This window comes from Siniperca chuatsi, linkage group LG16 (genome assembly GCF_020085105.1).
Source record: "Siniperca chuatsi isolate FFG_IHB_CAS linkage group LG16, ASM2008510v1, whole genome shotgun sequence".
Lineage (NCBI taxonomy): Eukaryota > Metazoa > Chordata > Actinopteri > Centrarchiformes > Sinipercidae > Siniperca > Siniperca chuatsi.
The window spans coordinates 18,441,537-18,468,835 of NC_058057.1; the positions used below are offsets into that span (position 1 = coordinate 18,441,537).

At 39.1% G+C, this 27,299-nt stretch overlaps 1 protein-coding gene and 1 long non-coding RNA gene across 2 annotated transcripts; one reads left to right on the forward strand and one right to left on the reverse strand.

The window, feature by feature from the left end:
• Positions 1-266: 266 nt before the first annotated feature.
• On the reverse strand, positions 267-10,565 carry LOC122863447. The gene is made up of 4 exons (XR_006375010.1): positions 7,618-10,565; positions 1,717-1,830; positions 1,131-1,208; positions 267-959 (listed from the first exon to the last, which is right to left on the reverse strand). It is a non-coding gene; the product is annotated as an uncharacterized LOC122863447 (long non-coding RNA).
• Positions 10,566-10,705: 140 nt separating this feature from the next.
• On the forward strand, positions 10,706-26,230 carry LOC122863440 (apolipoprotein B-100-like). Its single transcript, XM_044169946.1, has 26 exons — positions 10,706-10,863; positions 11,300-11,344; positions 11,617-11,729; positions 11,824-11,969; positions 12,131-12,278; positions 12,703-12,855; positions 13,298-13,422; positions 13,924-14,009; positions 14,121-14,571; positions 14,692-14,806; positions 14,909-15,055; positions 15,166-15,377; positions 15,503-15,722; positions 16,090-16,263; positions 16,368-16,571; positions 16,690-16,857; positions 17,071-17,276; positions 17,607-17,777; positions 18,130-18,260; positions 18,377-18,578; positions 18,700-18,872; positions 18,994-19,169; positions 19,268-19,383; positions 19,546-19,919; positions 20,029-24,713; positions 24,835-26,230. Exons 1-26 carry the CDS (start codon positions 10,809-10,811, stop codon positions 25,951-25,953), a joined length of 9,915 nt encoding a protein of 3,304 aa, XP_044025881.1. The 5' UTR covers positions 10,706-10,808; the 3' UTR covers positions 25,954-26,230.
• Positions 26,231-27,299: the final 1,069 nt, after the last annotated feature.

Here is a 27,299-nt window from a genome sequence, read left to right on the forward strand (position 1 = left end):
TCTCTTCTGCTGAAAAGTGGACCGTGCAACACGCTTTTTGTTTCCTTAGTAACATACCACTCAGCTGAGCCGAAGCCAATGCAAAGGCTTGTTTGGCGACCTATCTGGTCCCAAATCGCCTCTATGTGCTGTATGTACAATCAGAGCCATGCCTCTGGTTACAATCGACATACCACAGAGCTCAAAATCTCCCCGCTCCCCTAACATATTCTGGTTTGAATACTGTATACCTTCAACACAATTGTCATTTAATATTTTATCCCCTTTCCATTTGTTTTCTTTTTGTAGATTGATACATCTGTGATCCCATTAATGTCATTCAGTGACATTAATACATTCCAAAATCTGGGGACAGAATAGCCACAGTGGCCTTCTGCAGGTGACCCAGTGTGTCCAGTAGTTCAAGAAAAGAGCATATAATTTCACGACTGCGACGGAGATTAACATCAACAGATGATAAGATACCTGCAAAAAATCACACTCTTGGCTTGGGAACAAATGTGAACAGAAGACAGAAAGACGTGTTGAAATTGGATGGATGGACATTGACATGAAAGAACAGCACTACAAACAAGTCAAGGCAATAAAAGGTGGAGGGACAAGACACTTGACGTAAACTAAACTATGGAGGATGTTAAAGTCATTGCAGAATTGTTTTGCTAGCCATTGTTTTTCCCCAATGGACTGTCAAAAAAAAGCTTTCACATTATTCTACTGGAATCCAATCATCTTACATTCAAATAGACAATTCAAGCACTGTGGGTGAACTTTACAGTCAAAGCAAGGTTAAAATGCTAAGATTATATCTTTGTACCAAATTAATGACTGTCGATGGCAGGGCTGGCCCTAGCATTTTTTGGAGCCCTAGGTGAAATCTATTCAGGATGTAGAAGTGGATGTTTCTCCATCAGGAGCTACTGTAGTGAGCGAACATGGGGCTGGTGGTATCATTTGTGTACCTGCAGCCAAAGACAGACATGCATACACATAATTATATACCCATTGTGTATGTTGCTCAGAAATATAACACACTATTGGTAAAAAATACCAATAAGTATACAAATGCAACAGTGATTTGCAATAATAATAACTCAATTTCACAATAAACAAATCAACTTGACTAAACTCACCTGCTGCAGGCAGTGGTGGAGTAGCAGAAGATGAAGGGTCTATACTTTGACTCCGTTCCCCAGTAGCAGAGTCAACATCTAGAAAATTATGTAATAGATGTTAGCCAAAATAAGCATTAATGAATGCATATACACTAGATTTGTGTAAAACCCACTCTGCATTTAATTAATTCAGTCAATGGCCTAAGTCAATCCCAAACATTCGGCAAAGCTTGAATGTCTTTCAGTTCCAAATACACATACCTTTTAAGTGCCTGGCTGGGCATTTATGCAAAACATTTTTATAATATTTCATAATATATTTTAATATAAAACTATAACCCTGGTTAATCTATGCACAAAATAATTTAATGTACATTGCTAATTGTAATTTATCAAGTCAGAGAGAGGGAAACAGATAATAACAGGTAGCTGATTCATCAGCAGCTGCAGCTCGGCTGCCATCTCCCCATGCAATCTTATTTATTATACACCTTTATACCATGACTGAAGCAATGATCCACTGCAGCTACTGTATAGACTTTAATCAGTTCTAGGGGTCTATATTTGATTATTCAACTTGTTACATAACATTCATGCTTCCTACCTGGGACGAGGTAGACATTGTCTCAGCTGCGGTGGGGAAACAAGGTTACTCGGCTGCCCGCGATGTGAAATGGCCAGGGATAGGGTAGGCTTTCTCACCAGACGGCTTGGACCTCTTCATCATTAATGAATAAGACAAAAAGACTACCATTTTGATATCTTTCAGAATCTGACATTTTAAACTGTAACTTCTTCACCTGTTTTGTTCTATTGCCGGTCGTCTGTTAATGCATGTGCATCACGCCCTTCCCCCACAAGGAATATTTTTTTCCTCCCTTGGATGCTGCTGCTGCTGATAGTTCAAAGAGTTGTGCCGTCATTTAGTGGATCGGCGGCAGCACGTCACAAAACAGACTCGGCAAAACCAAAATCCTTATTTTTCTTAAAACATAATAATATATATCAGATCGGGGGACGCCCTTAATTTGATTTGATATTTATTTTTTCTTGGCGGCGTGGCGCCCCCTTCACATGGTGGTGCCCTAGGCGACCACCTACACTGCCTATGCTTAGGGCTAGCTCTGACTAATAACAATGCCTTGACTAGCAAGGGTTGACAATATGTCTCCATAATGCATCCCCAAACTGCAATAAAACTTAATTATTGAATCCCTATCCATAATTATGTGAAAAAATAACAAATAGCCTAAATGTAGCTACATGCTGTCTTGTCAAAATTGCTCCTTCCTGTCGTTCTGGTTTTATGAAACTGTGGGCAATGAGAATATTGTGCATGCGATTTAAGTATTTCATGTACACGTTTTAGCAAATGAGCACACAAACTAGAAAAAAATATATAATGTAACCACTCAGGGGCTCCGTATATGCATGGACATGGGCAACTAATATAATATTAATATAAATGTATTATGTCTATAAACCACAATGTATGAATGCATGTAAAGTTACTACAAGTTAAACATTTTTCATCTTGGAATGATAAGACTATGTTTCATTCTATGCAAGTAAAGTGACAATACAATTGAACTGAACTGGGTGCAAAACTACACAAGGTATAGGCATACTATTGTCTTGTCTTTAACATATATTTCCAAATGCAAAATATCCCACAATTTTAGAAACTGCCATTGAGTCAAATATACCTATGAATGCATATGTCTCAAATGTAAAAACAATGTTTATCATTTAAAAATCAAAATCTTTCAGAACATTGTTAAATCTGTGTCAGCATCTCCTTCTGACACAGTTGTTTTGATGAGCAAAAAGCACAAAAGCCCAGCATCCAGCTGAGCAGAGTTTATCCGGTTAGATAAGATGCCACCTCATTTGCCTAAGGTTTCTATCTATGAGGTCAAACTTCAGTGACTGCTAAGTTAAGTGACCTACAAAACTGGTGAGTGATGTGAGCGAAGGCAAGACATTGTACATATATCACTACCCCTGAAAAGTACAGAAGCTTCTATGCTATTAAAATTTTAATAAGCAGCTAAACTGTATATTCATGTTGGGGTATAGTGTTGTAAAATACATTAACATGTAGGCCTATATTTAACTTAATTACTTTGAGTTACTCTTTTCGACTGATGTCATTGTGTTTTCCATAAAAAAGGACATTTAAATGCTACTATTGTAATTACATGGATCCAAATGAAAACAGCTTTGCCCCATTTGCTGTCTGCACATTGGATATCAGATTCATGAACAAGCTTACATATGCACAAATGTAATGTCCATTAGCAACCAGAGGGGGTCACTAGAACATTTTCCTTATAAACTATAATTCTACTTTTATATGACGATATGTTGGTGAATCAATCAGTACCAAAAATAGACTGGAACCGGAGCTTTTGTGTTTCTTGGGGCTGCGGTTGATGACTGCCACAATCGTCAATGTGGCTTCCTGTCTTATGGTCCTGTAGTTTTATAGAGACATTGGCTAATGTTCATTACTCATTTGCATGGTAGCATGTCATTCTGTAAAACCCTGAATGGTTGGCAGAAATGCTATACTGTACATTGATTATCAGCAGATTTGGTTCTGTTTAACTTTCCAAAAGCCTAACAGCTACTCTCCAACCGGCCAACCATGAAAAAGATGCATTCCAAATTATTCTGAGAGGCAAGTGTACAAATTAATTGGAGAGACAAATAGGTAACTCAAACAAATGTGAGCTTGATGTCAATATTTGATCTTAATTGCACCTCTAGTACACACAGCTGATGGCCTTGTTAATTTGTGCTTGACTATGTAATTCCATGAGCCTCTGCTAGCTGAAGCATATTGAAAAATGCTCTCATTAGAATTGATAGGTTACTGTTTATTGAGCAAGCTTTTGGGTTCCAGCTGGCCTTACCTAAAATACAGTATGTGGGAGAATGTGTTTAGTTCATTCAATATAGTCTAAATACATACAAGATTTTTATATAAAATAAGTCAAAACAAGTCAAGGCAAGCCTCTTCAGCTGAATCCCTGATTGAGCTTTTGAGGAACCTTGTCAGAAACTGAAACCTTTGATGACTGTCTCTCCTTAACAGTGCTGGAACATGTTATCAAGTATTTCCTGAAGATACTGTACCAGAAGATACCAGTCAGTGAGATGTAGGGCAATGTTTCAGAGTGCTTCCCTCTGCCCTAAAACAGAGAAGTCTAATGAAATGTGCACTTAAATAAAGTTTCCACATGTAGTCTGAGCAAATAATTCCAAGCCTTTTTCTGCCCAGAAGTACTTGCTCAGTGGACTTGCTTAAGTTATACACCTACTGCATGCCAGCTCCTCTTATGTAAGATTATGCAAGAAAGCTGAAAGCTAGGCTAACTAATACTGTTTTACTATCAGTTATGCAATTTATAAATCCTGCAGTTTGCCAACAGACATAGTAGATGTGTATGATTATTTGTTAAGTGACAGGAGCAACAAATAAGATAACTCGACAACATGTCTACCAAGTTTGCTCCACCTGTTGCACACCCTGATTTGGAGGAGCCGCCCAGAGTACTACCACATTCTCCACAAGTTCTGCGTCGGCCAAAGCAAGGAAAATTAAAGATGCTCTCCTGAAGCTGGGTTATCTGCTGAGTTGGATAAAGTTCAAGCTCAAAGTCTTCCCACTTCTGACACCAAGCAAACTAACTACAGTATATGGGTCCATCACTCACTAATGTTGTGTTGACTCTTTTTTCATGGTTTTAACAGCTTTATTACTAACAGCATGTGTAAAAGTTATTCTAGCTTTTCAACTCTAAGGCAAGGACCATTCCTCCTACTTGGAAAGAATACTTTAATAGTTAAATCATGCTTTTTAGCACCTCCAGGAACTCACTCAAACCCACAACAACTGGAAAAACCACTGGAGTACTCCCTGTCTAAACACTGTCACAACAGTCCACCCAACAACAGTCTTGCAAGACCCACTTCTGCAAATGCAAAGTGAAGGTGAGAGGCACACAGGACACAACATTAGATATTTGCTTTGTTGGTAAGTGCTGCCCTGATTGGGACAGAACTCTTGCGATTACAGTTCTCATGTGGTTGTGTAATGGCCCTTAGGCCCTCCTAATGGAAAACACTGTCATATGTCAGACATGTCATAGCAGGAAAAGCGCAGACTTAATTACAGTAATAACATTAATAATGGTTGCATTCCATTTACCAGTCACTGGTACTGAACAAGCTGGCTCACTGGCAGGGCTTTCACATAAATGGAAGGATTAGAATGGAGGCATCATCAATGTTATTAATTACAGATTTGCTTTCCCTGTTATGACAAGTCTAAAAGTCTGCTGTGACGGTTATCGGGCAAATGTTACTGTTGAACTCTGACTACAGCTAAAGCGTGGTGATTCACCACAATGCAATACTATTTATGCACATACACATCTGAGAGCCATTTATATTTTGATACGTGTTCAATGTTCCATGTTCTAAGCCAACAATCGAACGTTGGAACAATATTTATTATTTCTCTTGAGGGGTTACCAGAAGTCACCTGACCACACCTCAGGAAGAAAGAACAATAAAACAAGTCTGCTTTGAAAAGGAAATGCCCTACTCAGGTGCAATCACTTAACCTTAAAAAGAGGCTGTTTGTGTTGCCTCCCTTCTTTTGTTCATTCTTATGACTCCAGTCATGTTTTGTGTGCGTCCTGTAGAAATGCCTCATCAGGGCTCGACAGTAACAGTTGCCATTTTGAGAAGTTGTCAACCAATTCTTGGCCTTTGGTCGCCATCAGTGGCAACCACTTTTTAACATAAAAATTAGGGACAGCAAACAGCAAAATGTGCACCTCAAAATAAATAAAATTGTAATATTTGTTGTAGGGCTGTGAAAATATCAATTCATGTGCGATATAGCAGATGACCATATCATCATATTCGAGTTCTCAATGTTTCCGCTGGTTGCCGCTGAAGGGTAGTTATGTAACTTTAGTCAGTAAAGTGTGTAGATACGCTCAGGTTGCAGTGCAATAGTTACTGAAAGGCTGTGTGTTGTGTTTGCTAGCACAGAAAATAAATATGAAGTCCATGTTTATGTAACGTTACTAGGTGTCTTTTGTTCTTCACAGCAGAGCTCTGGTCCAGACTGTGAAAAACTAACGTTAGCTAGCGAGTCATTGTGATTTTACTTAAAAGTTAAAATAACTCAAAAGTTAAAATAGTCAAAAACCTACTTTGTCTCTGACTCCAGCAGGACCAGCTTCTGAAAAACACTGTACAGATGGAGATGCCAGCTGTAGTAGCTAAAGTTAGCGACTTAAGTCCACAATTAAAATAAATACTGAGCATTAGGAGTATAGCCTCGTTGGATGGCAATAATGACTTTTTTCCTACTGTACAGCTCTCATAAGTCATTATCCCTTTCCTTTCAAAATCAGGTATGAAAGTATTTTATACTGCCTGATTTGCTTTACTAAAACCACTTAAAATAAACATGTCTCTCGGGCTCATACCTGTCAACATTTGGGTTTCAAAATATGGGAGTTTTTGGCGGGCGGGATAGTTCAAACTGTTCAGGCCAATTTTGATTCAATTTCCTGTCCTGACACGTGCCTGCGCACAGAGCAGCTGCGCACACGCCCCCTGAATCGGGCTGTGGGTTGCCAACTTGGGTGACGTCAGACAAACATCCAAAACTTGAATCCGTGTATGACGATTATTCATAATGAAGACCATGCAAATTGCGGGAGTTTGCCGGGAGAAACAACAAAACGGGAGGGCGCCGCGAGGTGGCCTTGAAATACGGGAGAAACTCTGGATGGCAGGTAGGCCTATACCGGGTTGTTTTATGTAGCCTTCTGTAAGTAGATGTGTGGTTGTTATGGAAGATGCTTCATAAATTGACACCAGATTAAAAAAGTAATTCTTCCATATAAAGTTTTACATTGAACATGAGCTCAAATCTCACAAACTACACTCAGTTGTTATATTATTAGGTACACCTAGCTAAAACTAATCCAGTCTAATCAACAACAACCCTGCAATAAATAATACCAGCATGAAAGTTACACTGTAATGTTCAGCTGTATGGTGTTGAATTGTATTGTATTGCATTATTATTATTATTATTATTGTTTCTAATATTTTGTCCTCCCTATTTATATCAATGAACAATTATATCAAAACAAATTTCACAAAAACTGAACATTATAACCTTCATCCATAGTAGGCTTATGATAGGATATTTGGTCCTAGAATATCCCTCTTGTGTGGAAACTTAAAACACATTTCACTGCTGAATCAACACAGAAGAACTTGGCAGCTATAATTAGATCTGGTGCATATCCAAGGTTTCATAGAGTAAATCTTTGTTATTTAATGTATTCATTGATGCTTGTCAACATATTTATTTCCATCTGGTAGTGATTTGAAAATACGACTAATGGTTTTTATCTCTTCTCCTTGCCATTTACCTGTATTTCAGTCAGAAGAATCTCTAATTTACCGTTATTCCATAAATGTCCATCGTTTTTCCCCTATTCATCCTTCCTGCACCTGGTCCAGATTTATTAGTCAGAAGCATTACATCCACATTGGTTTTGAGGACCACTGTAGCCATACAGTGAGACCACAGGAATGCATTGAACCATATTGATCTGTAAACTGGGGCGGCAAAAATTTATTTGAGTTTTTTACTGATCCATATTTGTGGATCATGTTTTGATATGACAGAAAGAGTAAAACGCAATTAACATTTCTCTTAGAGGAGCCGTTGTTTTTTTTTTGTCCCAACCAGATTGACTCAAATATTGTATTGTTGTGCTATTAACAAAACTAGATCATTAACTGTAATTGAAAGTGGATAAATTATTATTCAAGAAAAAGATGTATAGTTTTACTAGATATCTGTATGATATATGGATAATTTATATTTTGTGAACACCTCTCGCTGACTAATTTAATGTTGAAAATGCTTGTAGTACATCACAACAACCCCACAAAAGGAGAGTTCAACACAAATTTCTAATCGCTCTTTTAAGTGTCCCACATTTTCTGTGCATTATATAACTTTTAATTATGTCCATTTGCTCCAGGCCCAATGAGATATTTTCTACCTACTGTAGTCGCTGTGCTCAGTGCTGTTGTGACTCTTATGCAACGTCAGACTGTCTTCTTCTGCCTGATTAACTTATCTTGAGTTCACCTCTGTTGTAATCCTGATCAAACAGCTTTCACAGACTTCTCTTAGGAGGTGAAAGGTTAGCCAGTAATGTTAAGACGCCAGTGTTGAGACATCAATGTTTTTACAAATTTCAGGTGTCACTGAATCTGACTTGGGCTTGTCTATAAATGCCTAAGATATGGCACAAAGGACTGTAACATTAAATCCACTGAGTTGGAGGGCATTGGCTTACTGTACTTTTTCCATATAGTAAATCTAACACTATGGGGCAGTGTCTCAGACACAGTTATTTATTAAGCCAAGCATACTAGAAGCCTACCTTTGAACAGTATGATAGAAAGTAATATATTATAAAGCCATGTACTTCCAGTCAAATTAGATTAAGCTATGAAGAATACTGGACAAATGTCAAAATTGGTTTTTAAGTCATACACATAATATTATTCTGAAATTAGGCTTAAACTATGACCTAGGGAGAGATCTTGTGTATATGTTTGTTGCTTCTAACCAAAATTATTCTGTTTACTGTATTTTAAGACAAGGAAAACAACAAATCTTCACATTTGAGAAGCTGAAACCATGAAATGTTTTGGCATTTTTGCATGAAAATTGACTTGTGTCATGAAATGGAAATACTAGTAAAGTACAGATACCTCACATTTGTACTTAAGTACAGTACTTGAGAAGATGCACTTAGTTTCATTTCACCACTGTACTTCTAATGTACAGTATAGTTGCTGTAATAGGCCTTGTTTATGGGAGACATTTTGACTGTTATAGCAGGAAAAGACTAATAAATAATATTAATGATGACATTAATGTGTTCCATTCAGGTAAACCATACCAGTTAGACAGCATGAACTATATCAGGGCTCAGGAACTTGCACACCTAAATGGAATGCAGACGTCAGACAAACATCCAAAACTTGAATCCGTGTATGACGATTATTCATAATGAAGACCATGCAAATTGCGGGAGTTTGCCGGGAGAAACAACAAAACGGGAGGGCGCCGCGAGGTGGTCTTAAAATACGGGAGAAACTCTGGATGGCAGGTAGGCCTATACCGGGTTGTTTTATGTAGCCTTCTGTAAGCAGATGTGTGGTTGTTATGGAAGATGCTTCATAAATTGACACCAGATTAAAAAAGTAATTCTTCCATATAAAGTTTTACATTGAACATGAGCTCAAATCTCACAAACTACACTCAGTTGTTATATTATTAGGTACACCTAGCTAAAACTAATCCAGTCTAATCAACAACAACCCTGCAATAAATAATACCAGCATGAAAGTTACACTGTAATGTTCAGCTGTATGGTGTTGAATTGTATTGTATTGCATTATTATTATTATTATTATTGTTTCTAATATTTTGTCCTCCCTATTTATATCAATGAACAATTATATCAAAACAAATTTCACAAAAACTGAACATTATAACCTTCATCCATAGTAGGCTTATGATAGGATATTTGGTCCTAGAATATCCCTCTTGTGTGGAAACTTAAAACACATTTCACACAATCTGATGATCAGCATGGCATGAAACGGGCTAAAAAATGATACATTGTGTGTCATAAAAGCGCCAATACAACAGCTTTAAGACATATAGTATGTGGTGGTAACACACTCAAAGTGCTGTAACAAAAACAGCAGGTGACTCGGGTTTCAATTCTGCATCAATATGATTCATAATGTTCAGCAGTCATAGGGCAAAGGTTTACTTAACTTTCTGTAAGAGGCCTTCATGTATTTGTGGATGTATGAAAGGACACTATAGTGTAACCTTTGTGCTAAAAAACTTTCAGTAAAGAACTAAAGAGTATTTACTTCCTTTTGAATTGGATGAACATTGTCTTTCAACATGAAATCGTCTGAATACACACCTCTGAAATAGTCAGAACTATAACAATCACTTCACTTGACAATAGTTTTGAAACATTTAAAATGAAAAACAAAATGGCACACACAACTGGAATTAGAAAAGTAAAATACATCTCCATACTTTGCTGATACTACCAAATTAGTTTATTTGTGCACTGCCCTTTGAGCACTGCAAACAAGCAATCAAAGTTAGTGATTCATGATATATGAGCTATTATATGGCATTGATCAAATTACAAATGTTTTTTGAGATATATGTGATTAATTTAATAATAAGTAAGCATATATTCATTTCTCCATTAAAATATGATCTCATGATCAGCCCAATGTCTCAAGAAAACAACCTCTAATAATAAAACAAGAGCTGAAGAGGTAATTTGACATAATCACACAGACCCACCCCCACCCAGTGCTGACAGACAAGTCTAGTTTGTGGAACATTATAACCTTTGGCCTGCCACAAGGACTGCTCAGACTTTGGAACCAGGGCAACACATTCGCACGTCCTGGTAATGACATACAATAAGATTGGACTATAAAAGCCAAAGGGCCAAAGCACATGAGTCTTCACTGAAAGAGGAGGGCTCTTCTTACCTTAAGGCTTTCAGGAGCTTTACTAAGCCCATCATGGGGGGTACCAAGCTCTGCCTTTTGCTGCTGCTGGGCACATACACACTAGCCCGTAAGTATTGTGTTTTTATTTTGAATCTAATAGAATTTAAGGATATGGTTTTATATTTTAAGTGTAAATCTATTTGAGAAAAAAGTTAGTGGCTGTTCATTTCTTGGTATTTAAAAAAGCTGGTCATTTCTTTAAAGATGTTGCTGTTTTGTATGTGACAAATAAATGAATTTAGTAATATTTAATAGCGTGTTTGGTACTCAAGCATTCATTTTGTCATACTAATTGTGTTAGTTGTGATGCCGCTCAAATCATTTTAAATGACACACAAAATACAACATTTTGAGCACAAAAATAAAGAATAAACACTTAATAATGATTTGATTATACTTGTAATATTTTAAATAATTTAAGTATTGAATTGTTCTCAGTTAAGTTTTAGAGCAACTTGTGGATTTTTAAAATGTCAGGCAAACCATTTTTTCATCCTTTACAGAGCAAGATGTGGGAAGTGTTGAGGAACAATCTCCAGTTTGCTTTTGTGAGTTGCTTTTCTAATCTTAACATTGTTTTATAAATGACTGTCTATGCCATTTATAAGATGTGATTTAACTTGATAAATACACAACAAAATCCTTGAATCCTTCCTGATGAGCTCATCTGTCAGTAATCATTTATCATGTTATCTTAGTATTAAACTTCCAATTTATAATATTTAAAGGTATATAAAGTTGTTTAAAAGTGCAAAAAGATTTACAGTGTATTAAACATTAACATTACGGCGCTCTAACTGATGTTTCAAATACTTTTTAGTGGCCAAAAAATTCAAGAACTTCAGGCGGTTTGTGTACGACTATGAAGCTGAGACCTTTAACGGCGTGAATGGAGCTACCGACAACAAGAGCGGCCCTAAAGTCTCCTGCAAAGTATGTCACACAGCCCTGATTGCAAACACAACAGTCTCTTGACCTCAAACAGAAAACAGTAGTACTAAGAAAAAATGTTTCATCTGCTGCACAGGTTGAGGTCGATGTGCCCCAGACCTGTAGCTTCATCCTGCACACAACAGAGTGCTCTCTGAGCGAGATCTCTGGTGTGGATGCAGAGGGGAACCCACTGTATCGTCCTGCTGCTGGAGATCAGGCTTTCAAAGCTGCCATGGCAAAGTAAGTCGCCTTACATTTCCCGCTAAGATTTAGTATTTATCTGTATTATTTGTACTAAAACTAAAGACGGTATGATCAGAAAAGTGGCTAAAATTGAGGCAATAAAAGAAGAGGATTGGCTAAATGGCAGGTTGTAAATGATGATCTGTCCACGTCAACAGGAACCCCTTGAAGATCACAGTTGAAGGACAGATTCATGTCAAACTCTACCCTGAGGATGATGAGCCTGTCAACATCCTGAACATCAAGAGGGGAATTGTCTCTGCTCTCATCGTGCCAGTAATGGAAGAGGAGATGAACCAAAAAATGGTAGCTCCACTGACTCCCCTGTTTTTTATTGCCTTGTTTTTGTTTTGTCAGTATTTACAGCAGTTACCAATCAATTCAGGCCAGAGTTACCAAGTAGAGTTTGATTCTGTTGGTGGTGTAGACTCATGCAAAGATAAACAAGTTGCACAATGAGTAGATAAGCTGACCCAGTCACAGGTGATAAATACACTCCTGTAACATCATGTTCTCACCATGACTATCTTCAGCTGCAGGTCAAAGTCCCAGATAAGTATATCTTGCTATTGGCATCTCATGAGCATGACCTGCTCTCATAATTGATAATCAGATTCAGGGAGATTGCTAAAGGACAAAAAGCACGTTCATCACTCTGGCTCTTGCAGCTTTGTTTTTTTTTATTGTTTCCAACATCCTCAGTATTGATTATGCCTCTCATCATTTTCAGTCCACCGTGCATGGAGTGTGCTCCACCGACGTCACCGTCAACACCAGGGAGGACATTGCCACTGATGTGACTGTCAGCAGGGATCTTTCCAAATGTGACTGGTTCTTTGCCCGCAGGCAGGACACCAGTCCCCTGGCCCTCATCTCTGGCATGGTAAGAAATTAAGCAACAACCTCATACTGTCACCATCACAAACTAAAGCCAAGAGTTGACTCGACAACTACTACTACAGTTGTTGTTATTGGCTCTGTTACTAATACCGACATTATTTTTCCTACAGCTGTCATTCCTATTATTACTAATTTACTAATATTAACACCACAATTACTATTCTGCTATTTAAAAAAAAATATTAGTATTTACATTATAACTTCTGTTATGAATTGGCGCTATATAAATAAAATTTAATTTAATTGAAGTTGTTAGATTGTGTACAGGATTTGCCTTTCCCTGGATTGCCTTACAAAGCCAGAAAAAAAAACTAAAAATCAGCCAGTGTGAAACTGAAAACAAAAATTTCAAATATATTTGTTTTCCAGCAGTCTGCTCTTCCTAATAATCTAACAAAACACTGATGTTGTCTTCCTACCATCAGCACTACCCTCTGTCCAAGATGATTAGCAGCACCCAGACTTGCAACTACAAGTTTGACAACCAGAAAAAGCACATGACCAGTGGAAGCTGCACAGAGAAACACATCTTCCTGCCCCTCTCCCACCAGTAAGTTTTAAAACAATGAAGTATCCACTAAATAGTAGAGTTCAAATTCACGAAGTCTTTTAGACCTTTTGACCTCGTGACCCATTTCTAGAGTGGTCAGAGGGCCATACTTCCCACTTCTCTAGAGCAAAAGTTGACATTGTCAATTGTAGGTTTGTTTCATTCTTTGTGCACAATTTAGGGAGTTTCTTGACTTATATATATATATATATATATATATATATATATATATATATATATATATATATATATATATATATATATATATGGTTTTTTTATAACTTTTGGTATGTTTGTATGAATGATTTTGTGCTGGGTATGAACATTTAATTGCTTGAAATTTAACATACAGCTCAGGATTTTGCACATTATATTCTCCTAACTGGTCCATATTTCCAAAAAGTTCACAGACAAATAGAGGTTGTTTATATGCAAAGAAATGTGTAATTATTTCCTATTATGACCAGTTTGATGAAACTGTCTCATCTCTTCGGCAAACAGGAATGAATATGGAATTTCTGCTACGGTGAAGCAGACTATGACTCTGAGGGAGACCGCCAAGATCAATGACAGAATCTTTGACCGCAGTGAGTGTTTCAGTTTTTAAAAATAGCTTGTAAAGTAACAAAATATGCTCAGTATGTCAAATGTCTTAAGTTTCTGCATCTTCTTATTTTTTGTGATAAAATTCTGTGCAGATGAGGACAACCTCAGGTACTTGTCCTTGGATGTTGCTGACGACAAGTCCCCTGTGCAGACCAAGGATGCTGCCATTGCCACAATGCAGCAGCTGAACACCCTGTCACAGACCACTGAGGGCGAGGAGCGCGCCAGCCTCTTCCGCAAGCTGGTGTCTGAGCTGCGTGGCCTGAAGGTTGATGTCCTGGGATCTGCTACTGTTGAGATGATGGACATGTCCAGTGCTCTGACATGGCAAGCTCTGGCTCAGTGTGGCACCCCAGAGTGCACCAGTGCCATGCTAAAGGTTCTCAGGACCTTTGACGATGCTGCTCTTGAGGTTGATGCTGCTGTCTACGCCCTGGGACTGCTGCCTAACCCCTCCCGCCTCATGGTAAAGGACATGCTGGCAATGGCTCAGTACAAGCAGAGCAAACCTATCATGTATGCCCTGAGCAATGCAGTCAGGAAGTAAGTAAACCTACATATCATATTTTTTAAATCTGAGGAAAGTCCTCCTCAGTACTGTAGCACTGAGTGGTGGTTTCTGTTATAAATTATCTAATCTCTAATGTCTAACTTTGTCACCAGACTGCACCACGCTGAGGGCGTCACCCCCGAGATCACTGCTGTATCTGAGTTCATGGCTTCCCTTCTCGGCGCAGACTGCGCTGGGGAGAAAGATCTGACCTTCCTGACCTTGAGGGTAGGTAACCAGCTGTGAACATAGACCGCTTATCAAAATATGACTTTTTATGGCAACTTCCAGTTCCATGTTTTTTCTAATTGTCTATTCTATTCCATTCAGGTTCTTGGTAACATGGGAGATGCAATGGAGGCTGCTGACCCTGCTGTGAAGACCATCCTGCTGAAGTGCATGAGACAGCCTGCAACCACACTGTCTGTGCAGCTGGCTGCCATCCAGGCTTTCAGACGTATGTCTGTGACAGATGAGGTAACCAACATCCCCCTCTACAGATGAACAGTATCCTAGTTTCCCAGTTTTATAGTGTGGAGTTTCCCGAAATGCAGTGACAAACAAGTTACTGTTGTTTTTCTATCCAGGTTCGCTCTAACCTCCAGAGGGTCAGCCAGTACCCCAAGGGTGCTGTGCAGAAGCGTCTGGCAGCTTACCTGATCCTGATGAGGAATCCCCAGGACAGTGACATTGAGATTGTGAAGAAGCTGCTTAAGCAGGAGCAGAACATGCAGATGAAGGCCTTTGTGACCTCCCACGTCTACAATATCATCTCCTCCACTGATTCAGAGACCCAGAAGTAAGAATGGAGCACTTTTGAACTGACAGCACAAATTTTGTTTTATGTCATGGAAATACTGTGCTGTTTTAACAACCCAATTATTTATATTCAGCTGATTGTTTTACATTTCATTATTACCACAGGCTCGGTAAGAAAATAATGGATGCCCTGCAGGACACTGACATCACCACACACAGCGACTACGCAACAAAGTCTCGCAACTACAAGCTGGGTATGGCACATGAGAGCATGCTGGCCAACATTCATGGCAACATTGTCTTTGATCCAAGTAGCCAGTTGCCAAGGGAGGTATTGCTGGAAACTACCCTGAAAGCTTTTGGTTTCAACATGGACATTTGGGAGGTATGTAATACTGTAGGTCATAATAATCAGTAATTTAATGCTGTTTCAAATTGTAGTTTTACATGTACTAAAAATACTAGCAGCGAGATGTTTATTAATAACAGTAGAAAACGACATTTATGGTGAATTCTTCTTCTTCTTCTTCTTCTTCTTCTTATTATTATTATAATTATTATTATTATTATTATTATTATTATCATTGTTTGCTGTATTGGACTTCTTTTCAGTCAATTTGGCCAACCCTACCCATCTGCCACCGAAATTAGAGCTAAATAGCATTTTTAGGAGAATTATTTGGCCCAAATTCAGACTGTAAAACTCTAAACCCACACTGTTTTTGAATCTGTTTGTTTTATTTTTCTGAAAGGTTGGCATGGAAGGAAGGGGCTTCGAGCCAACCATTGATGCTCTGTTTGGAAAGAACGGGTTCTTCCCTGACACTGTGTCCAAGGCTCTGTACTGGGCTGAAGACAAGATGCCACCAAAGATCAAAGAAGTTCTGGAGAAATGGGTTGCTCCCCTGAAATCAGAAGGACAGAAGGTACATCTTGTGTGTAAATATTTGTGATAAACAGCCTTAGTCTGATTTATGTTATCATTTCGATTGACACCACCACAACTAATACAATGGACCTTTTTCCTAAGGTTCCGGAAAATCTTGTGAGAGAAATTGTTCGCAACTTCAACAAGCTGGTTAAAGATCTGCAGAGTCAAGAGTCCCCAGAGGCCATGGCCTACCTGAGGATCATGGGAGCTGAGCTTGGCTTCATCAAGGGCAACGAACTGAAGTCTATTGCTGAAAACGCAATGATGTATGCAGAGATTTTCATGAAGACCATTCCTGCCTCGGTACTGTTCTGTACTCCTTTTATCCATTTAAAAGAATGCCTGTCCAACAAATTACAAATCAATTTTTCTATTCCACAGCGAGAGAGAATTCAAACTGACCGTTGATTCTTTTTATCAGGTCGTGGCTAAACTGATGTCCAGCACTGACAATGAGATCTTTGCCCATTACATCTTCATGGACAACAAATTCGTCATGCCAACAGCATCTGGCTTGCCTCTGACATTTGCTCTGTCTGGCACCTTTACTCCTGGCGCAAAGGGAGGCCTTCGCATGGCTCCAAACATGGTAAATTTTCCATCTTTTGTCCTCTGCTGTTCTTCCTAAATGTCCAGCAAAGTGTTATTAAAATCTATGATGATAATAATTATTCAATATAAATAGTAAAATAGTTCTTGTTTGAGATTGTAGAAGTAGTTGTATGATGGTAGTAGTGTCATTTTATATTTTTTCATGACTCTGCAACCTGTTTAATTTCATGTGATCTCTTTTTGTTCACAGAAGGAGCTGTTGTTCATGCCCTCTGTTGGAGTTGAGTTTGTGACTCAGATGGGAGTCCATGTCCCTGAATTTGTTGTGTCCACTGTTGAGATGCACACCAACATGTACCATGAGAGTGCGCTCAATGCCAAGATCACCATGGAGGAGAACCAGGTCAAGCTTTCCATCCCAGCCCCACAGGGCACCACAAAGCTCTTCAGCATCAGGTAACAAATAACTTAAAGTACATAAATTGTATTTAATAAATGAAATAGTTGAAATAGTGCTTTAGTAGTATATTGATAATGTTTTTATCTCATTTTGTGTTTACCCTTTGTAAACCTGTTGTAGGTCACATGCATATGACTTAAAACCTCAATATATTTCAAAGAAAAAAATATTTCTGCAACCAGCAATAAAACAAAGCCACTAGTAAGGTGTTTAGTGATACAGTGTTTCAACATGTAGTGCCATATTGCATTGCACGTGGTCTTTAGCATGTTCAACAAAGTTATTAGAATATAGAAACTGATTTTGCTGTTTTTTCTTTCAAATAGCAACAAAGTGCTGATTGTGGGCACTGGTCAGGCTGCAATGATCCCACACACAGAGGGTGAATCAAGCTGCAAACCTCTCTTCTCTGGAGTCAGATACTGCACCAAAACACTTCGTGCTAACACTGGTGATAAGACTGCTGTTCCTTACTTCCCCCTGAATGGAGAGACTAAGTAAGTTTGAAGAATCTGTGATTATTTTATAAATTTTAATATCACTGATTGCAACATACTGAATGATTATCATTCTTTAAGTCACAAGGAAATGGTAATTTAATGGTGTCTCGTCTCTGTAATGCGATATATTTCAGTTTGATAGAGGATGTTGGTTGGAATGGATATAATGTGTTGAGATACAGTTGAAAAGTAGATGGGTTGAATAAAGGTATGAATAGCCAAAATATCACCACGCAATCATTCATGTCACTTTGTTTTTTGAATTTCTTCTCCCCTTCATATTAAGTACATTATCATAGAAGATTTATATGAAAACTCAGAGACTTAAACTTTGTACTTTTCTCCCTAGGTTTGCTGTGGACATCAAGCCTTCTAAAGAGGTCTCTGAGTACACAGCCACCATTGCCTATAAACTCCTCAGCGAAGGAAAGGACGGCCGTCAGAAGGTTGATTCTTTGACGTTGGCCCTCAGAGCTGAGGGTATGAGCATCTTATTTGGGGGAAGAAAACAAATTATGTGTGCCATATCCTCCTTTTTCATTTTATAGGGTTACATCAATAATGAAGTTGTACTTTTTCTGACTTTGTGGCTTTAGGTGATCAACCCACCGAGGCGACAGCCACCATGAAATACAACAGGAACAGGAATGTCTTCACCACCCAAATCCAGATACCTGACTTTCATGTTGATGCCGGTGTTAAGGTTGGAATGACCGACAGCAGTGCCAAAGGCAAATCCATTATCCTTGAGATCTCCAACAAGAACGTGCCCCAGCTCTCTCTGATTGGCCGTGCCAAGTGAGTCAACCCAGCTAAAATCTTACTGTACTGTAACATGTCCACATTTACGCAACAGTCTTTATGCAAATTATTTGATATAGAGACATTGACACGATTATGTTTTTTTTATTAATTACAGGCTTCAGGCCATGACTGATGGCATGCTGCAGGTTCAGCTGTTAGTCCCCTCACTCAAGACTGATGCCGCCATCACTGCTACCATAAGCAAAGCTGATGGACTCACCATGCAGATAAAAAGTGATGTCAAGCTCCCCGAGACCTCCTCCATTCAGGCAGTCACATTCAAATATGGTATGTCTGTATAAAAAAAGTGCTAGTGGTTAAAGTTAAAGTTAAAGATTGATAATTTCTGGCATTTTTCCAAACACTGTCTCAAATGTAAAAGTAAAATGCTAAATGCTTTGTATTTCAGGTGAAGACCAGGCTGAGGTTCAGCTGATGTCCAACATGAATGCTGATACTAAGATCCTGGTGCCTTACACTGAAGCACTCCAGGCCTGGCTCCAGCAGTTAGTGGAGGATGTCATGGACCAGCAGGTTGTCAAGACTGACATGAAACTGCGTCATGTCTTCAACAAGGCAGTTGAGGTGAAAAGAATATAATCATTATAACTATTTTAGCAGATCTTGACTTAGTTCTAGTTCTTCCAGACTAAAGCATGAGAAATGTGGTGTTTTTTCATCAGGCCAGCAATATCTGGATGGACAAGATCTCAACTGATGTTCCCTATGTTGAAACTCTGAGGAATAGAATAGCAAGTATGGAAATGCCCTCCATGCCTGAAAACCTATTCATGAACCTGTAAGTAAACCCCACATCTAATAATAATAATAATTTTTCATATTGACTATGAGAAAATTGCAGCATTATTCTGATTAAATTATTAAATAATAACAACATTTACTCACCAGTTGAATGTCTGTTTTAAATTAAACAATTATTCTGCTTTTATCGTTTCACCAGTGAAAGCACATTCAAATACCAGTTCAACCAGGACCGTTTGTCCATCAGCATCCCTCTGCCTCTTGGAGGCAAATCAAATGAGGAATTGAGGATACCTCCAATGGTCACCTCCCCACGCATCTCCATTCCTCAGCTGGGCATGGATTTTGCCTCGCAGGAGATCCAAATCCCCACTTTTACCATCCCTTCTGAATATGACCTCACCCTGCCTCTGATGGGAATGATGGAAGTGTCTTCCAAGGTCAACAGCAACTATTATAACTGGGAGGCAACAGTGTCTGCCGGTAACAACACAGCAGAGTCTCCTAGCTACTTGGCCAAGTTCAGCATCCTGGCTGACAGTCCAATCAAACTTCTCTCCTTTTCAACTGAGGGTAATTAAAATCTTTATTATTTTCTTTAATTAAAAGATTTTTTTAACACAAGAGAAAGAACATAAAAGTTCATACTAATTCATATTTTACTGTTTTGTCTGTTTTAAAGGAGCTACAAAAATCACAGACACAGCAGAGAAAACTATGAAATTCACCATTGCTGGTTCCCTGAACCACATTCTCATGAACACAGGTTTTAATGTGCTGGAAACCATTGCTGTCACAGACAATGTAATGTCAACAGGAAGGTACAACGTGTATGCCGTCGCCCCTCTGGGTCTGGACACTTCTCTGACTATTAACACCCAGGTCGTCTTAGGCTCAAACATGCTATCTGGAGATATCAAAACAGACGGTAGTGTGTCTGTTGGACCCATGACTGCTAACGCCACCTATCTCCACACATTCTCTGTCGAGCCAGCAAAGAAAGAAGCTAAATTGGAGAGTACACTGGGGGTTAACTCTGAAATCCTGAAGGTTGCGAACAAGATCAAGGCATCATATGCAAATGAGGAACTTCGCATTGAGTCTAATACCAACATCAACAGTAACCCCATCAAGCACACCACCAAAATGAGCCTTAGCTACAAGGATGTCAAGCTTACCATCCAGTCTGACTCTGTGACCAAGACTGATGAGCGAATGCTTCGTAGCCAGATGGAGTTCTCTGCCTCTGGAGGACAGGCCAGCCTCAGGATAGAGAATCAAGCTGATGACACAGAGAACCGCGCCTACTCTTTGCTCACTGGGTCCATGAACCCATCCAGCTTGGAGATCAATGCTGATGCCTCCTTGAACATCTTTTCAACCCTTGCCTCTCACAAGGCAACCTTGGCCCTGAACACGAATGGCCTGACCACCAGCTGTACAACAACTGCTCAGCACAGCCCAATGACCTTTGAGAATGTTTTCCATGGTGGAGTTGACGCCTCTGGTGCCACCATGTCTCTCACCACCAAGGGAGCCATTAAAGAGAACAAAGCTGATCTCAATGTTGAGGGAAAGATTGCAAGCACAGAAGTGTATCTCAACGGCATCCTTAAGGGTAACCTCTTTGACATCAACACCAGGAACAGAGTGAACCTCAGAGTGAATGAAGATGGCTTGATCCTGTCTAACAACATAGTTGGGTCTCTCAACGAGATGAGGACTGAAAATACCCACTCACTGTCTCTTACGCTGAGGTCTTTTACCCTCCGCTCCAAGACTGACAACTTCCTTGACAAGAGGAACTCCTATATGCATGACATCACAGTTAACATGGAGCAGTTTACTGCCTCGGTTAATGTGAAAAATGACCTGAAGATCATGGAGATTAACTTTGTGAATGATGCCCAGTTCAAGGCAGAGCCCTACAACATGGAGCTGACTGGATTAATGATGGGAGTCTTCTCAGAGGAAGAGCTCAAGCACACTTATGAAGTCAAGTTTGTTGACATGGTCCTCTCTGCAAAGTGCAATACCAATGGTAAACTCCTGGGAGCTCACATGACACATACCACTGATATGGAGGTTGCTGGACTGACCATGAAGTTCAACAATGTGGCTAACTTCAACTCACCATATCTTCGTGTGGAAAGCACAGTCAAAACTGTTGCTGCACCCTTCACTCTGAACATTGATGCCATTTTCAACTCAAATGGCGCAGTGTATCTGTATGGACAGCAGAGCGGTGAACTATACAGCAGATTCCTCCTGAAAGCAGAACCCCTGCTGTTCACACATTCATTTGAGTACAGGGCCTCAACTACCCATGAACTGGAAGGCAGACCAACTATCAAGACCAATATGGACAACAAGGTCAACAGCATGCTGAGCCTCAAAGAGCAAAGTGTCACACTGAAGATGCAATCCAAAGTAAATGAGCACACTTTTCATCAAGAAATGAGTGCCTATAACAATGCAGAGAGAATGGGTGTTGAGATGACAGGAGCGGTCTCAACCGTGGCCAGTCAAGATTACGCCATCTCTGGATTTGTGAAATATGACAAGAACAGTGACAGCCACTTCATCCAGATCCCATTCTCTGAGCATCTGCCTGCAGTTATTGACAACGTGAAGACCACAATGATGAGGCTGATGGACCACAGCATTGAGATGCTGAAATACATCAACACCAAGTATGAGATCAGTGCCAAGTTTCAGAACAAAGTGTCAGAACTGAAGAAGGTAATTGACAACTTTGACTTCAACCTCTTTGTCCAAGACATAAAAAAGTTTATCAGCTCAATGGAAAACTTCATGACCAACCTGACTTCCAAGTTCCCAACTGACAAAGTCATTAATATGCTGAAATCAATCAAGGTCACTATCAAGGCTTGGATCCAGAAGCATAACATTCCTAACAACTTCAATGTAATTTATACAAAAATAGAGGAGATTCTATCCAGCTATGAGGTTGAGAAGATGATTGGAGCCATCATGGATGAGGTTGTTAAAATGATGAAGCAGTATCAGGTGAGGGAAAAGATTCACTCTGCAATCGCTGCTCTCAAGTCAATTGACATCCAGCCATTGCTCAAAAGAGTTATGGTACCTGTTCAGGAGCTTGTGAATGAACTGTATTCCTTTGACTTGAAACAGCTGATTGACGACATGAGTGAGTATTTCATGAGAATGGTCCAGAAAATCAAATATTTTGATTATGACACATTCACTGTGGAGTTGAAAGAGAAAGTGGCAGATATGAGCAAGATTCCCTGTTTTGGAAAAGTCTATGGAGAGTTCAGAGTTACATCGCCTTATTACAATCTCAGGACCACTGCTGACCTGGAGAACACCACAACTACATCAATCACACCAGAGTTCAAAATGAACTTTAACTCACAGACTACATCTACTTTGAAAGTCCTTGACTTCACTGTGGATGCTAGTGCTCATTTTGCTGCACCCAAGATGAGTCGCCTGTCCATCTCTGAGAACATCAAAGTTGACCAGTCAAGTTTTACACTTGACCACAAGGGAACAATGACTCTCTATGGCCTGTCAGCTCAAGCTTCTGCTGAAACTACTGCAAATGCCAAAACTGAGCTTTATGTTGCAGAGCTTGTCAATAATGCATTCTTTGCCATGGAAAATGGTATTTCAGTCACTGTGGAGACTGGTTACAAACATGACCTCAACATGCCACCCCTCAACATCTTCAGTGAAACATCAATAAATCAAAAGACCATTTTGCTTCTTGAGGCTGGCACTGCCCGTCTGACCGTTAACAATGTGGCCAATGGAAAATATACAGTTCAGGACTTCTCAGATGAGTCAACCCACAAGAGTGACATGGAGGTGGTCATGGATCTCTACACAGCCAGATTGAATTTCACTGGAGCAACAGGCAGCAGCAACTTCAAAATGAATCAAAATGTGGTTGCCGATATATGCATTTTACGGCACATAATTATTGATGCCAAGGTTGAGACAGAAACGCCTGTCATGAAGGGCAGCGTTGCAGAGGTCAAGCTCCAGGCTAAGGTTGAAGACATGAAAATTGATTTCACTGCCTCTCACAATGCAAAGCTAGCTGGACAGGTTGAGGGAACTCTCTCAAACTCTGCACTTGCTTTGGTCACACCTAGTGAGTTTATGTTTGACACCAAGAACAAGGGAAATGCGAAGGTTGCCCTTCCATTCAATCTGTCTGGAAAGATTGATCTCCAGAATGACATCTCTTTTACTCTAAACTCTGACGTACAGCAAGTTAGCTGGACAAGTCTGGCTAGATTCAATCAGTACAAATACTCCCATTACTTCACAATGGATAATGGTGACAGAGAAATTAACATATATACCCAGATTAATGGAGAAGCAAATCTGGATGTACTGAAGGAGCCTATCACCATTCCTGAAATGACTGTGCCATTTATTGGTATGAAGACACCAAGAGTGGAAGACTACTCGCTGTGGGAAGACACTGGCCTGAGCTACCTCCTGACCACAACTCAGCAGACATTTGACATGAACTCCAAGCTGAAGTACATGAAGAACCCTGAGATGATCACCATTGACATTAATGTGGATCCAATCATCAATGTCATTAATAACAATATCAAGACTCTGCACAAGAAAGTGCTCATTGGAAAAGATAAGGCTGTTGTCATGCTGGCTACATCTTATGACAACGCAAAGGCAGAATATGAAAAATATAGCATCGAGTTGCCCAAAACCATTACAGTCCCTGCCTACAAGGTTCCAGTGATGAATGTCGAGGTGTCCACATTCACCATTCCCCTGCCAGACTTTAGTCTCATCACAATACCTGCTCTGCATGTTCCATCTGCCCTTAGCAAGCTGACTCTTCCAAAAATCACTCTGCCCAAAATTCAGAGTATCAAGATCCCCGTAATGGGTGATCTGACCTATGAGTTCTCCATGAAAACAGCAATGATCACGCTCAAAACTGATGCCAGCATCCTTAACCAGGACAGCATCATCATCAAACTTGATGCTTCCTCATCCTCTGAATATGAGTTTCTGACTGGAAAGATTGAGGGCAACACCAACGTGAACACAGTCGGCAGATTTAAAATGGCCTCTGTCCTGTCTGTAAAACATTCAATGCTAGAGGGAAACCATGACAGCACCATCATCGTAAGTTATGAAAATGTGGATACCTCCATCACCAATTCAGCAAAGGTCAATCTACCTGACCTGACTATGGAAATCTACCAGGAGATTACTGGAAATCCAGAGGAAGGCCTTGTTGTCTCTATGTCTACTCCATCTGCAGGACTCATTGCACTTCAGATGCAGACTAAGCGTCCAGCACAAGTGAAAGCAAGACTCTATGGTCGCTACCCGGTAAAATAACTTTTGCTTACTTGTTTGTTTACTAATTACCATTGATTATGATTTCAGTGTAAATGGTGGATTTATATTTTAGTAATATATCTTTTTGTTTTATGTTTACTTCTTCCCATAGTCTGAGCCAACAACAGACATTGATATCTTGGGTCTGAAGATGTCTGTGATGAACTCTGAGAAGCTGAACCTTCAGACAACCTGGAATATGGAGATGCCATATGAGATGATGCTGAGACTGAAGAAACAGGTGCCTACAGTCATGGAAATGGTGTCTGATCCTGCTGTCAGGATATATAACACAATCTACAGATACATTAGAAGCCTTGAGGGTTCTTTTGAACAGGCTAGAGAGCAGGGTAAAGTGATGTTCAAGAGGGCTGTTGACAACCTTGCAGCAGTAAATCCTTCTAGTTTTATGACAACTGTCACAGATAAGACAATTTTGATCCTCAAAGAGTACCAGAATAAAGTTGAAATTGTTCTTGATGCTGTTGTTAAGTTCCTGAGAGAGACCAAGTTCCAGATCCCTGGGTATGAACAAAAGCTGTCTGGGCTTGAGGTCTACCAGAAATGGAGTGCTTTTGTTGTTGATGTATCTGAGGAGGCTGTTCAAAAGATTCCAGAGTACTTTGCCCCCATGTTTACAGCAGTACTTGATTATTTCCAAGCCATTGAATTCACCCTTCCTGGCTCTAACCACATTGTCAGTGGAAGAGAAATTCTTGATGACTTGTTTGTAGCGTTGAGGAAAATTCAGGACCAAGTGACTGTCACTGTGAGGAAATTGGGGGATATCCAGCTGGAAGATATCATTAACAAATTATCTGCATTTGTGCAGTTTACCACTGAACAAGGTGAGAAGTTTCTCCAAACCCTAAAATCTCAGAATGTAGAGAAGCTTGCCACCTTTGTGACTGATGTATACAATGATGCCATCAACTCTCCTGTCCTGGCTGATGTTGCCAAGCAGGTTGAAGAGGCCCGCAGAATTATTATGGAATATCTAAACGCTGTGAGAGCTAAACTCCAGAATATTTTGGCTGACATGTCCAGTGAACAGCTTCAAACTGACATCCAGTCCTGGATTGACTTATCGGTAAAACGTGTGAATGCTTTCCACAACAATGTAATTAAGACACTTAAGGAGAAAAGCAAAAGTGTTGAACCATTTGTGAGAGTAGGTGACAGACAGATGGATGTTGACATTCCTTTACCATTTGTTGCCAAATTCAACTAGCTGACCGTGGCTAACAGTGTTTGTATTGAGTGTATCTGTTGTGTAACCATTTAACAGTATCTAATCTGTTCTACCAAAAAATACAAAACTGAATGCAAACAAATGTTGTCTGTACCCATGATACTTGTCTCTCTACTCTGTTTTTCAAATTATTAATTTTGTTTGTTATGTCACAGTAGAATCCCAGTTGTTTTGATCCTACTGTGCATACTTTGTGTCTTGTACTATTTAAAAAAAAAACAATATGTGGCCTTCAATAAAGACAGTTTGTACTGCATACAGCTCTGTGCATTTATTATATATAATTGAACTTAAATGTCTGATAACCTAACTTCTTGGCAGGCATATAAAAGTAAGAGTGTAAGCAAAGGTACTATGATATAATGATTACACACTGGTAAAATGTTCTTCAGAATGATTATTCCTCCAAGATGGTGTTATGATGTATAAATAGGCATTTTAACATGATATGATGCACTTTAGTTTGAGTCAAAGTTGCTTCCCTCAAACTCACAAATATATAGTAACTCCTTAAAAAACTTCACACTGAACTCAGTCAAAATATGGTATTATTTTAACAAGCTCACTATAAAAGCTCTCTATACACCTGTCATATTCTGCTTCCATGACACACGAGCTCTCTTATCATAAAACAATGAGAATAAGTATAGATATAGTCAGTTTGACAGTTGTTAACAATAGTAAAAAGATAACTCCTAAAATGTACTCACCCTTTGGAATACATGAATACATTTTTTCCAATCATAGCTATTGCCTATGTGCAATCATAAGCAATCCTTATCCTTTACTTAAACAAGTAGCAATACAACAGTATAAAAATACTCCATTGTAAGTAAATACTCCATTACAAGTGCTTTTAGTAGTATATAAGTATTATCAGCTAAATGTTCTTAGAGTTTCAAAAATAAAAGAACTCATAGGAAAATGGCCTCTGTGACTTACATTATTATATATATATATATATATATATATATATATATATATATATATATATATATATTTATTGGATTATAATTATAATGCATTCATGTGTAAGCTGTATTTTAATGTTGTAGCTTAATGGGGTGGAGCTGTTTTCAAATACTTTACATACTGCTTGGTAGTTAATTCTATAACCATGCATCCTATTTTATAAGCTCTTCATATGGTTTGCATGTAGAATAATAATCAGCAAAGTATCTACTTACTATAGTTGTCAGATAAATGTAGTGGAGCAAAACGTACAATATGTACTTTATGTATAAAGTATCATAAAATGGAAATACTCAAGTAAAGTAACTCAAAACTGTACTTAGTTACTTTCCACCTGTTACGGAACAGACCAA

What these genes read in the sequence shown, in the direction of transcription:
- LOC122863440 (XM_044169946.1), top strand. Translation starts at nt 10,809, where the DNA reads ATGGGGGGTACCAAGCTCTGCCTTTTGCTGCTGCTGGGCACATACACA. An exon ending in TGACAGAATCTTTGACCGCA is followed by an intron (nt 14,010 to 14,120) that starts GTGAGTGTTTCA and finishes AATTCTGTGCAG; the next exon opens with ATGAGGACAACCTCAGGTAC. An exon ending in TCTCTGATTGGCCGTGCCAA is followed by an intron (nt 18,579 to 18,699) that starts GTGAGTCAACCC and finishes TATTAATTACAG; the next exon opens with GCTTCAGGCCATGACTGATG.